Source organism: Camponotus vicinus, unplaced genomic scaffold, assembly GCF_025532165.1.
Source record: "Camponotus vicinus isolate PSW18456_S1 unplaced genomic scaffold, iyCamVici1.0 SCAF_4, whole genome shotgun sequence".
Classification (NCBI taxonomy): Eukaryota; Metazoa; Arthropoda; class Insecta; order Hymenoptera; family Formicidae; genus Camponotus; species Camponotus vicinus.
This window is the reverse complement of record NW_028141976.1, coordinates 8,049,630-8,067,443: the sequence shown is the minus strand read 5'-3', so window position 1 is coordinate 8,067,443 and position 17,814 is coordinate 8,049,630. Positions and strand designations below refer to the sequence as shown.

Sequence of the window (17,814 nt, the reverse complement as noted above, 5' to 3'; positions counted from 1 at the left end):
AATACAGGGAGAGTACAGGAAATAATCTTGCTCCAATATAAACAACAATTTTAAATATTTAAACAATGCTGAAATCATTTTATTAATCAGTAAATAGTATAAGACAATCTCCTATATACAGAATCTTTAATAAATTCATTTAATAAATTTCTTAGATATCGATAAGAAGGAAAGAGATGGAAATGTAAAATCTTTCATCACAAATACAAAATTAATTTTACAATCTGTAATGTTTAATTATAATTAAATATGGGAATATAATACATATACATACATCTGATAGTCCCAAAGTGTCCCATTGAAAATATACGAGAGTAGATCTCAAACTAAAAAATCCTATATCATTTTCTAAACAATCATGTAAAATTTTGAGATATTAATTAAAAGAGATCGGCCAATGAGTGCATAATCAGCGACTATTCTGTGAGATGTAGGATTCTAGGTGTGACAGCGACGAGGGTTAAATTGCAACGAAAAGTTTGATCGGGCGTACCTCGACTTTTGTCTTTTCGTTGTTATGCGACACTTGTTTCCGGCATCTGCATCTCATGCACTCTAACCAAGCGGATTGTGCGCTCATTGGCCAATCTTCTTTAATTAATATTTTGAAATTTTATGTGGTTATTTGGAAAATGATATAGGACTTTTTATACTTGAGAGTTTGTCTCAGACACACTGTATATAGAAACAGGATATATATTACGATATATGCATAAATTCAGATGTTAAGGCCTTTCTAGCTTCGTATGTGTATATAAACGAGCATATAAAATTCAAACGTTAATAACATTTGCTTCACAAATATTATTCGAAAAATATCGCACTTGTGTTTGGCAAAAGTTATAAGTATTAAAATCAAACTCGTTCTAATTCACCTTTTAAGCTAATGTTTTATCTAGATACTATAATTCAAAAATTTGTTATTTATTTATGATTCGAATATAACAAATAATTTTTAAAACCAAAAAATATAGAACTGAACATATAAGTAATCGGGCAAAAATTTTTTAATCTGAATAATAATTAAAGTTAAATATTTGAGTTCTTACGAATATTTTAATCAAAAATTCTAATAAAATAACAATTTTTGCATATTAATAATAAAAAATGATTAAAGAAAAATTGTTAAATTGAGAATTTATTATTAAATTAAAAATATAATATCGAATCTCAAAAATTTAATACCTGCTTACTATATTCTTATTATTTTAATTGTAATTTGAATGCAGAATGTCAAAAAATTCCAGTTAAAAAATTAATAACATATTCAGTAACAAAGTATATAAATTTAAAGATAAATTTTAAAGATATATTACATAGGTTTTAAGGACATCTCTCTAATGTGATTTTAATTTTTAACGACTTTAATTACATCCACATAAAAATATTGATGTTCTTTATGAAAATTCCTTCACCTATTATAAAACAATTTTGTTAGACGAACACAAGTCATGCAAGTTAGGCAGATTTAGACAGTCAATATTTACATTCATACAAACAATCACACATCTTACCGCGACCTTCCCTTCTTTTTTCTACACAACTTTTATATTCTTCGTACACTTTTGCTTGATATAATCCTTATTTCGCATTTAGTTGTGCACGAACTGTGGTACATAACGGAGATCATGGGTACGTGGAGCTGGAATTATTTTACGTTAGAAAGTATGTGTAAAGCAAAGTGTAGTCTTTGTGATAAATCTGAGAGACCTATCATACGTAAACAAGAACTTCTATATAATCATATACTTGAAGGAACGGGTGGTCATCAGGAAGCTTTGGAAGAGATTAATAAGTCGAAACGTTTATCAGAAGTAGATTGGGATGAACATTACAGAATAGTACAGTCAACTGGTAACATGCTCAATCCAAAAGTAGAATGCAAATATTGTGATAATGAAATGTCTATTCAGGGTGGTACGGAGATTAAAAAACGAACATTCCTAAATTCTACGCCTAAAATGAAATCACATTTAAAAAATAAGCATAAAGTTGACGAAAGTAGTTGGATGCCACTTAAATTAGGGATAGTAGACCATGCTGGCGATTATTCTAACATCACGAGATTAGGAGTGTTTGAAATATATACATGTAAGATATGTGATAAGGATGATAATGAGATTCGAGCCAAAAACGGTATCATGTTCGTAAAGCATTTGAACGACAAACATCGCCATGACGAGAACCTTAAAGAATTTCCTTGGGATAAAATACCAAACGAGTAAGTGAAACAGAGCGAAAATTGAATATTATTAATTTACTTCTTTCGAATAATTTATATATTTATTTTGAATAATTTATATACTTTTGCATACAATAAGGAAAATGTATACCATGGAAAAAATTTTAAATTTAGATATTTATAATACATATTTACGACAAATATTTTATACAGGGTGACCCATTTTAACTTAGGCAGCCAAATAACTCGAAAAATAAGCAAGATAGAGAAAAATGTTTTAGACAAAAGTTGTATGGTTTCGAGGGGGCCATAAGATGGTATCATTGGTTTGACCTTGAAGAGTCATTTGAAGGTCACGTGAAGGTCACTTCAATTTTTTTAAATGGAATACCCTATATATTTTTGTACATTCTTGTAGCTTATTTCGAGAGCTTTCCAAAACACTATAATTAAGTACCTTTCCGTTAAGTACTTTTTGAGTTATGATGCTTGAAATAATTTCTTAATTTTACATAAACCGTAAAATATCTTGTAAAATATTCATTTTTCGATTATCTTACCTTAATACTTTTATGTACAAAATAATGAGAGGAATCAATTGGTGTAAAGAAAACACATAGTTGTTTTTAAGAAAAAATATGGAATTGTTAATTGCAAATTACATATTTTTTCTTCGAAACAACTATGTGTTTTCTTTACACCAATTGATTCCTCTCATTATTTTGTACATAAAACTATTAAGGTAAGGTAATCGAAAAATGAATATTTTACAAGATATTTTACGGTTTATGTAAAATTAAGAAATTATTTCAAGCCTCATAACTCAAAAAGTACTTAACGAAAATGTACTTAATTATAGTGTTTTGGAAAGCTCTCGAGATGAGCTACAAGAATGTACAAAAATATATAGGATGTTCCATTTAAAAAAATTGAAGTGACCTTCACGTGACCTTCAAATGACTCTTCAAGGTCAAACCAATGATACCATCTTATGGCCCCCTCGAAACCATACAACTTTTGTCTAAAACATTTTTCTCTATCTTGCTTATTTTTCGAGTTATTTGGCTGCCTAAGTTAAAATGGGTCACCCTGTATATTTGGGTTAAATTAACTTATTGTTAAGTTATTAATCAAAATATCATACAAATTTTAAGTTTATTAATTTAATACTGTTGTAGTCAATAATTTATGACACTAAGCGTAAATATAAATTGTGAATAAATATAAAAATTTTTTAAATAATCGGGCAAGAATTTTTGTATTTTGATGTGGAATTTTTGAGAATATTAAAAATTCAAATTTGTTCGATGATGTTTTGATAATAACAGTATTACTTTAAAAATACTAGTTTAAAAACTTTATAATATTGCGCACATAATTGAACCTATATTTTATACTAATGACTAATCCAGTAACTTTTATTTTATATTTTTACTGATTACTTCCTTCAACTCCTAGAAATGAAGAGTCTTCTCTGTCTTCCTCTTCAAGCGACTTCTCTGACATTTCTACCGATAGGTCAAGACAAAGAGGAAGCATTTCGGAAATCGAAAGATCAACTAGTAATCAACTACCTTCTGATGTCACAAATATTCCTAGTACCTCAGGATGCAGCTCAGGGAAACCTCCAAGTAAACGCAAAGGACGAAGGCTTCGTAAAGTCGTCCGCTCTGGTCAGACAGAAGAACATTCAAGTAAACGCAAAAAAGATAGCTCCACTTAGGCAGAAGAACTTCCAAGTTAATGCAGAAAGTCCAATCTTAAAGATAATTCAAACGGTGATAGAGATGATTAGTGATACCGCTATACCAAGCAACATTATTCCAACAGTTCATGAAAACACAGGCAAAGACTCTCGTATCGATATGATTGCAGATCATTTTAATGAAAACACCGAAACAATTCTTAATATAATTCAAACAAACTTAAAAATCTTGAAGGATATGTTAGAGTATGTCCGTTAATAATATCGCTACATGTATTAGTTATTAGCATTTAACTCTTAATTCTGATTTTGATTACATTATTGACTTTGCTTTCATAAATTTGACGATTCGTAAAACGTTACCTGAAAAAATAAGTGAGAGAATTGCGTCTATAATAAGATATTAGAGTTATATTGATTTTTTTGTTGTAACATTAATGCAAGCCTGCGGTTAACACTTTTCGGCCGATTTTAGTTATTGCCAATCCTACTTCTTTTATTTCACAACATCTAGATTGTTCGCGGAACGTAAGATGTTCAGATGTTTAGAACGATATTAATTATAAATCGATATTAATTATAAATATAAGATAGAGTTTTATTGTTTGTAAAGTTATTATTGTTATGATTATTATTATTATGTTATAAGGTCAAAAGTAACACTGAAATGAAACACGAATTTTAATCGTATATATACATACAATTAATATGTGTTTTAGTATTCTAATTGTATAATACTTATAACAATTATAATAATAATTATAATAACTTTAGAAAGAATAAAAAGTGCAAGAGAAATATGTGCAGAACGATTTACAACTATAATCATTCATGAACTCGAGCATCTTACGATTCCGCGAGAAGTCTAGAGAAAACTATAAAACAAAAGGCGTGGGGATAGCAGACAAAATCGGCTGAAAAATGCAAACTAACCTGCATTAATGTAACACAAATTTATAGTAGAATCGATTGTTTTGCGAAATATAACTTCTTCTTTTAATCCAGTTTCCACGTGTCAAACATCGACAAAGAATTAAAGTAACATTACATATTGTATGACATGTCCTATTATTGATTCTGTAAAAATAATTTTTTGTATTGTAACATATTGTAAGGAAAAATATTTAAATCGATATTAGGTTTTCAAAACGTTACCTCAAAAAATAAGTGAGAGAAGTAATGCGTTTATGATGAGTAATTACTGTATTAATTTTTGTTGTAACACGTGTGCGAAACGTAAGACGTTCAGGACGGTAAAAATTATAAATTAAATAGTTTAATTGCTCTATACATTTACAGAGTTTATAGAGTTATTATTGTTATGATTATTATTATTATTATTATAAAGTCAAAAGTAGCACTAAAATGGAACACAATTGTTAATTGTATGTATACAATTAATATATTTTCCATTTTGTTTCTAGTGTTCTAATTCTATAATAATTAATATTATAATTATGAATATAATAACTTTAAGAAGAGTGAAAAGTGCAAGGGAAATATGTCCCGGACGATTTATAATCATTGATAACTATAATCATTCCTGAACTCGGGCGTCTTACGTTTCTTCGAGAAGTCTAGAGAAATTATGATACAAAAGATGTGGAGATAGTAGTAGACAAAATCGATAGAAAAGTGCAAACTAGCAGCTGCATTAATGTAACACAAATTTACAATTATATCTATTATTTTACGAAATGTAACTTCTTCTTTTAATCGTCTCCACATCAAACATTGACAAAGAATTAAAGTAACATTACATATTATATGACATGATCTATTATTGATTTTACAAAAATAATTTTTCGTATTGTGTGGACAAATATTTAAACCGATATTAGGTTTTCATAATCAATTTATTGACGCATTAATTGAAAGGAATGTAAAATTGATGTAATTTTATAAATAAAATAGCGTTTTTACATAAGCATAATATTGCATCTGTTTAATTTATAATTATTCCAATACACTTAAAAAAGCTTGTTACAATATTCGATTAATTTATATTCATTGATCCGATGATTTACGTTTTAACGGAATTAATTTTTGCTAATTTACAAAAATATCCTGCAGGAATCGGAAAGCTGTTTCTACTAATATTTATTCTAACACACATTTGTAATTATATATTATTATGTATATTCTTTTTGTAATTATTATTAGCAAACTGTAAAAGTAGCAACTGTAAAAGTTAAAAAATGTTTTAAGCAGATATAATTATATATTAATATCTATATTTATACATGAAAATTAAACATTTTTATACAATTTATTCTTTTTTCATATCAGCTTTCATATTCTTTGCAACTTTTTCGTTTTAATAAATTCTTTTTTCATATTTATATATACAGGGTGATTCTGAACAAACGTTTGTCTTTAAAATATCAAATTCTTGAATGAATTCTAAGACGATTTTTCCTCTTGCAAAATTTTGCCCGGAGCTTAGTTTTTAAACTATAAAGGAAAATAGTTAACTACTTACGGAACGAGTACAAGAGGTAGGCAGGGACGGCGCGATATAGGCGATTACGTGGGGCGCTCGCCGCGATCAGCTGATTGCTATACGCGATGACTGTAACAATCAGTGTGTGTATGTGTGTGTGTGCGTACACGTTCTATGATAATATAGATTAAATATATATTATCAGAATAATGACTCAGAATGTTGAAAGTGGCAATATTTGATACAAAATGACATAAGTTACTTCGATAAAATAAACTTTAAAAATGAATGGTATAATGGGTTTTACGATTATTATGAAAATGCATTTAACCAATAAAGTTTATGAAGTTATAATAAAAGATTTTCGCGCAATACATAGATATTTCAACATTTTAATAAGTCAATTAACAAGTCGAAATTTGGAGATATTTTAAGTAATTCTTAAATTTAATAAAATATTTATTCGATCTTTATCATATCAAAATATTCTCAACGATTAAAGCTACAAGATCAAATGTACAAAATAAAAGAAATGATTGTAAATTTTATGGATATTCTTGAATTATCTTCTCTGAATCATCCCTAAATGTATATTCGTTTACAAATAATCGCAAAATTTAAAATATTTGATATTTCTCACAATTATAAATATTCTAAATATTATAAATATTCTAATTAGATATGTAATATATTCGTATTTGATATTTATAAGTATTTATAAATCAGTTTGATTCACAGCAAATACTATATTCAGATTTGATAACTCAAATTTATTATTATAATTTATAATTCAAATTACCAATTTCTGAAAATGCATAAATTTAAATAATCTGACGCAATTCTTTTTTGGAAAAAAATCAATCTTTATATTGTTGATATCTGCATGCTTTCGAATTCTCACATAGTTAACATTATAAGATTTAATAATGATAATAATTTAACAATAACAATAATAATTTTGATTTATAAGAATCAAAATACACATTAATAAAAGATTTTATGATGATCCTGATTATTACAAATTGTCCGTAGTTAAATGTAACTTTGGGTACACAGTTTATTGAATAATTAAAATTCAGAACTCAAGTTTTTTGAACAATAAAAAATATAATAGAGATATCAAAATAAATTACAAAAGACGGTACTGCATTAAGTATACACATATAATAATAGCAATTTAATTTTCATTTAAAAAATTCTGCTTAACGGAAGAATTCGAGGGATCAACCACTAGCAATCATTGTATATTTCATCAGGAATATATTGCGGCAGTACAGTAAATATAATTTTAGGAAATTCATGTTTTAGAAAAATATGAATTGAAATCGTACTAGCAATATAAGACAAAAAGCAAATATGCATTAGAAATACTTTTTACTTCGGCAATACTGGCAATATTGACAATAAAATAATAATAGGAATATCAAAAATGCAAAAGCATTATTAACAATACAAAAGCAATACAATAACAATGTTAGCAATAAAATATATTGTATTGCCAAAAATGACAATTACTGTACATTTTCTGAGTGGTGGTTGACATCTCGAAAGAATTTTAACATTTGATGTACATACAATTATATATCTTGCGTTTTTTAATGTAACAAATAACATAAAACAATCTTATAAAATAAAAATCGAAGTTATTTTATAAATATATAATTTTTTAATTCTGTACTAGATATTATTTCAAGCATATGAAATTTTTATACATGTACATATCCATATATTTGATATATGTTATATATCCGCCATTTAATGCTATTTATATATCTAAAAAGATTATGTAATGAATCTGTTACTATAGATTGTGTAGGAGAAATTTTTTGCATGTGTGTTATATTGAAATAAAAATGTGTATATTTATATATTACATTTTTATTTGTTCAAATACAGGGCATTCCTGAATTCAGTGCCGATATTGATACAGCGGCCTTAGGAAAACAAGTCGAAAATGTTAATAAATATACGTTCGAATTCGAACGGTTGTGGAGTTGTAAGGTAATAAAGTTGCTTTCTTAAGAAAATATAAATTGAAATAAATATTATTTAATGTTCTTCATTTTGTTTAAAGCTTTACAATAGATGCTCAAAAATTCTTCCGTCGACTTCGATACACTTTCTAGCACGAATTAATAAATTGTTTCGAGCATTTTGGAAAATATTTGGAGTTTTACGAATGACATCCGCAGCAGTGTTAAAAGTGTATCGAAGTCGACGAAAAAATTTTTGAGCATCTTTTGTAAAGCTTTAAACAAAATAAAGAACATTAAATAACAATTATCTCAATATATATTGTCTTAAGAAAGCAACTTTATTACCTTATAACTCCAAATCCGTTCGAATTCGAATATATGTTTATTAACATTTTCGACTTGTTTTCATGTCCTGAAGCCGCTGTATCAATTTTGGCACCGAATTCAGTGACACCCTGCATATATTAACGTATGCAATGATTGTATTACATATAGAAGTTACATAAAATATTCATAAAAATAAAATAACACTGTTTTATATAAATGTGCCATATTTAATTTATAATATTGCCTGTTGGCGAATCTAAAATTGTGAATCTAGATTATAGTTGTAATCAAGTGTATATAATAATGAGAAGTATTATAATATAAAATGATTGTGACAATGTTAGACAGTTTCAACATTAAAATTGTACATCAATATTTACATGATGTATGATAAATTATAAGCTTTCGTGGTTTTTATCATATAGCAGTTTAAATCTGATTTAAATGACTAATTGTAAGATTAACGAAAGAATTTTAATGTTTTAGTATACAATTATATGTCTTGCGTTTTTAATATAACATAAAACAATTTTATAAAACAAGACTCACACACAAGCGCTTTCATGCAAATATAAATTTCTTATTTATGTACTAGATATTGCCTCAAGTACGTGAAGTTTTTATATGTATACATCCGTTATTTAAAAAATTACTTATATATCCAAAAAGATTATGTAACACATGAATCTGTCATTATAGTGTTTGTAAAAACAATTTTTATATGTGTATTATATTGATGAAAATGGGTAGTGAATATTTATATATTATATTTTTACTTGTTCAAATAACATATTAACGTATGCAATGATTATATGTATTAAAAGTAATATAAGAAATTCAACTTTTATATTCGTTGTTGGATGGTTTCTTTTATTTAATAACGTATGATTTGTAATACAAATCGAATATCATGCTAAGAAGAAAACACAGATGAATATATGGGGATATTTGACATTACATACAAGACAATCATAAAGCATGATGTGATATTTATAATAGAATTTATTCATTAAACATACGGCGAACACATACAGAGATTATTTTAGATTACATGAATATGTGAAAAATCGAGAAAAAAATGTGAGTGGAGGAAGACAGATGGCGGAGTGGGGGGGGGGGGGGTGAGAGGGCAGGGCGAGAAAACAAGTTTTAAATATTTAAACAATGCCGAAATAATTTTATTAATCAGTATAAGACAATCTCCTATATACAGAATCTTTAATAAATTCATTTAAATTTTTTAGATATCGATAAGAAAGAAAGAGATGGAAATGTAAAATCTTTCATCACAAATACAAAATTAATTTTACAATCTGTAATGTTTAATTATAATTAAATATGGGAGTATAATACATATACATACAGGGTATCTGACAGTCCTAAAGTGTTCCATTGAAAATATACGAGAGTAGATCTCGTTAAACTATAGAATTCTATATCATTTTCTAAACAATCATGTAAAATTTCGAGATATTAATTAAAAGAGATCTGCCAATGAGTGCATAATCAGCGACTATTCTGTGAGATGTAAGATTCTAGGTGTGACAGTGAAGAGTGTGAAATTGCAACGAAAAGTTTGGTCGGGCGTACCTCGACTTTTGTCTTTTCGTTGTTATGCGACACTTGTTTCCGGCATCTGCACCTCATGCACTCTAACCAAGTGGATTTTGCGCTCATTGATCGATCTTCTTTAATTAATATTTTGAAATTTTTCGTGGTTATTTGGAAAATGATATAGGACTTTTTATACTTGACAATTTATCTCAGACACTGTATATAGAAACAGGATATATATTACGATATATGCATAAATTCAGATGTTAAGGCCTTTCTAACTTCGCGTGTGTATATAAACGAGCATATAAAATTCAGACGTTAATAACATTTGCTTCACAAATATTATTCGAAAAATATCGCACTTTGGCAAAAGTTATAAGTATTAAAATCAAGCTCGTTCTAATTCACCTTTTAAGCTAATGTTTTATTTAGATACAATAATTCAAAAATTTGTTATTTATTTATGATTCGAATATAACCAATAATTTCTAAAACCAAAAAAATATAGAAATGAATATACAAGTAATCGGGCAAAAATTTTTTAATCCGAATAATAATTAAAGTTAAATATTAGAGTTCTTACGAATATTTTAATTAAAAATTCTAATAGAATAACAATTTTTGCATATTAATAATGAAAAATGATTAAAGAAAAATTGTTAAATTGAGAATTTATTATTAAATTAAAAATATAATATTGAATTTCAAAAATTTAATACCTGCTTACTATATTCTTATTGTTTTAATTGTAATTTGAATGCAGATTGTCAAAAAATTCCAGTTAAAAAGTTAATAACATATTCAGTAACAAAGTATATAAATTTAAAGACAAATTTTAAAGATATATTACATAGGTTTTAAGGGCATTTAATGTGATTACAATTTTTAACGGCTTTAATTCCACGTCATAAATAAAAATATCAATGTCTTATGAAAATTCCTTCCATGTATCATAAAATAATATTGTTAAACGAAAACAAGTCAGGCAAACAGGCAAGTTAGGCAGATTTAGACAGTCAATATTTACATTCATACAAACAATCACACATCTTACCGCGACCTTTCCTTCTTTTTTCTACACACCTTCTATATTCTTCGTACACTCTTGCTTGAAATAAGTCTTATTTCATATTTAGTAGTGCACGATTTGTGATACATAACGGACATCATGGCAGATAAGACGTTTAGATGGAATTATTTTACGTTAGAAGGTATATGTATAGCAAAGTGTGGGCTTTGTGATGCACATAAGAGGCCTGTCATAAATAAACCTACACTTCTATATGATCATCTACATGATAGAATTGAAGCTCATAAGAACGCTATTAATAATTATAATAATGTATTTGGGTCAATTGCTTTAAAAAATGTAGATTGGGATAGGTATTATAAAATAGTACAGTCAACTGATGACCACATGCTCAATCCAAAAGTAGAATGCCAGTCTTGTTATAATATAATGTCTACTTATGCTGGTACGGAGATTAAAAAAATACCATTCCTAACTGCTTCGCCTGAAATGGGATCACATTTAAAAGATATACATCATGTTAGCGAAGATACCTGGATATCCCTTAATAACTGGATAGCAGACTGTACTGTTGATTATTGCAAGACTACGAAATCAGGAGCGATTAGAGTATATACATGTAAGAAATGTGATAATGATGATAATGAGAGTCGAGCCAAAAACGCTATCATGTTCGCAAAGCATATGATCGACAACCATCGCAATGATGAGGGAAAATTTGGAAAATGTCTTTCTCGGAATGAAATACCAAAAGAGTAAGTGAAACAACGAAAATTGAATATTATTAATTTACTTCTTCTGAATAATTTATATATTTATTTTGAATAATTTATATACTTTTGCATATAATAAGGAAAATGTATACCATGGAAAAAATTTTAAATTCAGATATATGAGATTATAGTACATGCTTACGACAAATATTTTATATATTTGGGTTAAATTAACTTATTAAGTTATTAATCAAAATATCATACAAATTTTAAATTTATTAATTTAATACTGTTGTAGTCAATAATTTATGACATTATGCATAAATATAAATTGTGAATAAGTATAAAAATTTTTTAAATAATCTAGCAAGAATTTTTGTATTTGGATGTGGAATTTTTGAGAATAATCGAATATTCAGATTTTTTCTATGATAAGAAAAAATTTCATATTAAAAGTATTACATTAAAAAATAATAATTTTATGCCTTGAAAATATATACTGTTGCACATAATTGAAGTTAGATTTTAGTACTGATTAATCCAGTAATTTTTATTTTATGTTGTACAGATTACTTTCTTTATATTCTACTGTCAGAGAGGATACCACATTAAGCAGCGATATTGCTGATCGTCCAGGTCCCAGCCATCAAGGTAGCTCGGCGCAAGGAGTTTTCTCGGAGTCACCTCAGTTTTCAAGTAAATGTAAAGAAGTCTTGAAGAAGATGTCAAAGTATGTTAGTTAATAATATCGCTACATATATTAGTTATTAGCATTTAACTTTTAATTCTGATTTTTATTACATTATTGACTTTGCTTTCATAAATTTGATGATTCGTAAAAACGTTACTTGGAAAAAATAAGTGAGAGAATTGCGTCTATGATAAGATATTATTTATATTAATTTTTTATTGTACCATTAATGCAGGCCTGCGGTTAGTACTCAGATAAAGGAACCTCCATATAAACGCAGAAAATCCAGTTCTACGGATGATTCAGAGTGAGGAAAGGTGATTAGCGATACTGCTACAACAAGCAACATTAATCCAACTGTCAAGTTCGATCTCTAGTTCCGAATCATGTAACCAATATTTAAATGAAGACACAGGCAAAGACTCTCTTATCGATATGATTGCAGATCATTTTAATGAAAACACCGAAACAGTTCTTAATATAATTCAAACAAACTTAAAAATCTTGAAGGAGATATTAGAGTATGTCCGTTAATAATATCGCATGTATTAGTTATTAGCATTTAACTCTTAATTCTGATTTTTATTACATTATTGACTTTGCTTTCATAAATTTGACGATTCGTAAAACATTATTTGAAAAAATAAGTGAGAGAATTGCGTCTATGATAAGATATTAGATTTATATTGATTTTTTGTTGTAACATTAATGCAAGCCTGCGGTTAACACTTTTCGGCCGATTTTAGTTATTGCCATTCCTACTTTTTTTGTTTCACAACATCTAGATTGTTCGCGGAATGTAAGATGTTCAGATGTTTAGAACAATATTAATTATAAATCAAATAGAGTTTTATTGCTCCATACATTGTTTGTAAAGTTATTATTGTAATGATTATTATTATTATGTTATAAGGTCAAAAGTAACACTGAAATGAAACACGAATTTTAATCGTATATATACATACAATTAATATGCGTTTTAGTATTCTAATTGTATAATACTTATAACAATTATAATAATAATTATAATAACTTTAGAAAGAATAAAAAGTGCAAGAGAAATATGTGCAGAACGATTTACAACTATAATCATTCATGAACTCGAGCATCTTACGATTCCGCGAGAAGTCTAGAGAAACCTATGAAACAAAAGGAGTGGGGATAGCAGACAAAATCAGCTGAAAAATGCAAACTAACCTGCACTAATGTAACATAAATTTATAATAGAATCGATTGTTTTTTGAAATATAACTTCTTCTTTTAATCCAGTCTCCACTTGTCAAACATCGACAAAGAATTAAAGTAACATTACATATTGTATGACATGTCCTATTATTGATTCTGTAAAAATAATTTTTTGTATTGTAACATATTGTAAGGAAAAATATTTAAATCGATATTAGGTTTTCAAAACGTTACCTCAAAAAATAAGTGAGAGAAGTAATGCGTTTATGATGAGTAATTACTGTATTAATTTTTGTTGTAACACGTGTGCGAAACGTAAGACGTTCAGGACGGTAAAAATTATAAATTAAATAGTTTAATTGCTCTATACATTTACAGAGTTTATAGAGTTATTATTGTTATGATTATTATTATTATTATTATAAAGTCAAAAGTAGCACTAAAATGAAACACAATTGTTAATCGTATGTATACAATTAATATATTTTCCATTTTGTTTCTAGTGTTCTAATTTTATAATAATTAATATTATAATTATAAATATAATAACTTTAAGAAGAGTGAAAAGTGCAAGGGAAATATGTTCCGGACGATTTATAATCATTGATAACTATAATCATTCCTGAACTCGGGCGTCTTACGTTTCTTCGAGAAGTCTAGAGAAATTATGATACAAAAGATGTGGAGATAGTTGTAGACAAAATCGATAGAAAAGTGCAAACTAGCAGCTGCATTAATGTAACACAAATTTACAATTATATCTATTATTTTACGAAATGTAACTTCTTCTTTTAATCGTCTCCACATCAAACATTGACAAAGAATTAAAGTAACATTACATATTATATGACATGATCTATTATTGATTTTACAAAAATAATTTTTCGTATTGTGTGGACAAATATTTAAACCGATATTAGGTTTTCATAATCAATTTATTGACGCATTAATTGAAAGGAATGTAAAATTGATGTAATTTTATAAATAAAATAGCGTTTTTACATAAGCATAATATTGCATCTGTTTAATTTATAATTATTCCAATACACTTAAAAAAGCTTGTTACAATATTCGATTAATTTATATTCATTGATCCGATGATTTACGTTTTAACGGAATTAATTTTTGCTAATTCACAAAAATATCCTGCAGGAAACGGAAAGCTGTTTCTACTAATATTTATTCTAACACACATTTGTAATTATATAATAATTATGTATATTCTTTTTGTAATTATTAATAGGTGAGATTATGAGCTGTGGATTAGCAAACTGTAAAAGTAGCAACTGTAAAAGTTAAAAAATGTTTTAAGCAGATATAATTATATATTATTATCTATATACATGAAAATTAAACATTTTTATACAATTTATTCTTTTTTCATATCAGCTTTCATATTCTTTGCAACTTTTTTGTTTGAATAAGTTTCTTTTTCATATTTATATATATATTAATACATGATCTAGGGTGCAAAGCAGATACGATGTTAACGCAAGGAAGATTTATTAAATGTATAGTTGTATGTAAAAAAACATTTCAAGGAAAGTGAAAACACAAAATGCAGTATTTGTGGAGTACTTCGTCTCTTTAAAAAAGAAATAAATTTATAATTATACTATAAGTTTATAGTATAGATTAAATATATATTATCAGAACAATGACTCAGAATGTTGAAAGTGGCAATATTTGATACAAAATGACATAAGTTACTTCGATAAAATAAACTTTAAAAATGAATGATAATGGGTTTTACGATTATTATAAAAATGCATTTAACCAATAAAGTTTATGAAATTATAATAAAAGATTTTCACGCGATACATAGATATTTCAACATTTTAATAAGTCAATTAACAAGTCGAAATTTGGAGTCATTTTAAGTAATTCTTTCAATTTAATGAAATATTTATTCGATCTTTATCATATCAAAATATTCTCAACGATTGAAGCTACAAAATCAAATGTATAATATAAAAGAAATGACTGGAAATTTTATGAATATTCCTAAATTATCTCTGAATCGTCCCTAAATGTATATTCGTTTACAAATAATTGCAAAATTTAAAATGTTTGATATTTCTCACAAATATCCTAAATATTCTAATTACATATGTAACATATTCATATTTGATAAAGTTATAATTATTTAAATCAGTTTGATTCACAGCAAATACTATATTCAGATTATTAAAATTAAGAATATAAGATTTAATAGTAATAATAATAACAATTTAACAATAACTATAATAATTTTGATTTATAAGAATCAAAATACACATTAATAAAAGATTTTGTGATAAATGTAACTTTGGGTGCACAGTTTATTGAATAATTAAAATTCACGATTCAAGTTTTTTGAACAGTAAAAAATATAATAGAGATATCAAAATAAATTACAAAAGACGGTTCTATATTAAGCATACACATATAATAATAGCAATTTAAAAAATTCTGCTTAACGGAAGAATTCGAGGGGTCAACCACTGGCAATCATTGTAACATTTCATCAGGAATATATTTTGGCAGTACAGTAAATATAATTTTAGGAAATTCATGTTTAAGACAAATATGAATTGAAATCGTACTAGCAATATAAGAGAAAGGTAATATGCATTAGAAATACTTTTTACTTCGGCAGTACTGGCAATATTGACAATGAAATAATAATAGGAATACCAAAAATGCAAAAGCATTATTAACAATACAAAAGCAATGCAATAGCAATGTTAGCAATAAAATATATTGTATTGCCAAAAATGACAATCACTGTACATTTTCTGAGTGATGGTTGACCCTTCGGGCTAAAAGATACAGAGAAAATGTATGCGCGAGTAGCGAGAAGACAGAGCTCAATTACAATGCACTGCATTGAGATGATAGGTCACAAAAGGCATCAAATTTTAATCCAACAATCTATCTATTCTGCCCACGTTCATATATCGCATTGTCCATTAATTCCTTCAATGCCGAATCAAGCATGGAAATATTTTCTACAGCCAATTTCAATAATTTTGCGGAAGACGAGATAAGATTGATAGAATAGTATAATGATTATAATATTAGTGTATTATTATTTCAGGCAACTTGATTTCGAAATCTATAACGATTGATTTCAAAGACTATGATCGGTATTCCTAGAACAGATCTAGTGAATCCAACGAGATATAATTAATCAAGATTAGTATAACGCGCAATCAACCTATTTAGGAATTAAATGAGCCGCACTCCCACGGGTGATGAGCTTCCCGAGGATCCGCGGGGGCAAAGGGAACACCCGCCCAGTGGAACCAGTCGCACGGAGATCTATCTCGCCCGCGGGATAATCCTCGAAACCCAATTATATTTTACTGCGACTCGACTCCGACTTCCATCCCGGCTCTCTCAACCGCAGAGGAACGAAGACGAACGAGCGCCGTTTAGGCGATGAAATACGGATTAGCCGTTATAACTGGAAATTGCCACCCTCTACTTTCTCTCTTTCTCTCTCTCTTTCGCGTCCTCTCTGTCCAATGCCATCCTGAAAATCCCTTTCGCAAGAATCAGGAAAGCATCGTCGGCAGCAAATCCGCGAAGCATTACTACTGGCGTAAAATAATTGTCCGTATTCAAAATTTATGTCATAATTACGCTGATAGTTAAGCGGAATAAAATTCGCGGCTCAGGTAATATAGAAAGCATTGGAGTTATATAAGTGTTTGTGTGTATACGTATCCCCCCCACTGCCAATTCTCATCATCTTAACTTGGATAAAGTTTTTTTGGCTCGGAATTATATAAGAGATTTTGCCATCTTTTTATTTCTTTTGCTAATTCATATTATCTTTCTAGTATAAGAGATGGTTTCAGCATAATTATTGAGTACTGTTTTCGTATCATATTCACGACGCATCTCATACAATTAGGATAAATATGTATTACAATAAAATAAAAGACAAAAGACGCTAAAAGACAAAATTATGATAAAATCAAGAGGAAAAAAGCATAGAATTTTTGATAATCATCTCAA

At 27.5% G+C, this 17,814-nt stretch overlaps 3 protein-coding genes across 12 annotated transcripts in view; 2 read left to right on the top strand and 1 right to left on the bottom strand.

The window, feature by feature from the left end:
- LOC145970917 (uncharacterized) overlaps nt 1–5,746 on the top strand; it is a 110,775-nt gene extending 105,029 nt beyond the window's left edge. The window contains exons 1-2 of one of the 2 annotated variants that reach the window (XM_083097989.1): nt 1,550–2,221; nt 3,641–5,746. In XM_083097989.1, the coding sequence (XP_082954115.1) occupies nt 1,629–2,221; nt 3,641–3,905 (858 nt within the window). In that variant the 5' untranslated portion in view covers nt 1,550–1,628 and the 3' untranslated portion in view covers nt 3,906–5,746. Of the gene's footprint in view, nt 1–1,549; nt 2,222–3,640 lie in introns of those variants that run through there. The other variant, XM_083097990.1, reaches the window with a different exon arrangement.
- The window catches only part of Ten-m (teneurin transmembrane protein Ten-m), a 683,381-nt gene that overhangs the window by 348,848 nt on the left and 316,719 nt on the right, over nt 1–17,814 (bottom strand). The gene's annotated exons all lie outside the window — the stretch shown is intronic.
- Nucleotides 11,341–13,139, top strand: LOC145970925 (uncharacterized). Its single transcript, XM_083097992.1, has 3 exons — nt 11,341–11,975; nt 12,502–12,663; nt 12,860–13,139. The coding sequence occupies exons 1-3, from the start codon at nt 11,359–11,361 to the stop codon at nt 12,933–12,935; spliced, it is 855 nt and encodes a 284-aa protein (XP_082954118.1). The 5' UTR covers nt 11,341–11,358; the 3' UTR covers nt 12,936–13,139.

Excerpts from the sequence above, each read along its gene's own strand:
- LOC145970925 (XM_083097992.1), top strand. The coding sequence starts at position 11,359 with ATGGCAGATAAGACGTTTAGATGGAATTATTTTACGTTAGAAGGTATA. Across the intron at positions 11,976-12,501 it reads CGGAATGAAATACCAAAAGA|ATTACTTTCTTTATATTCTA; the intron begins GTAAGTGAAACA and ends TATGTTGTACAG. Across the intron at positions 12,664-12,859 it reads GTCTTGAAGAAGATGTCAAA|GCCTGCGGTTAGTACTCAGA; the intron begins GTATGTTAGTTA and ends CCATTAATGCAG.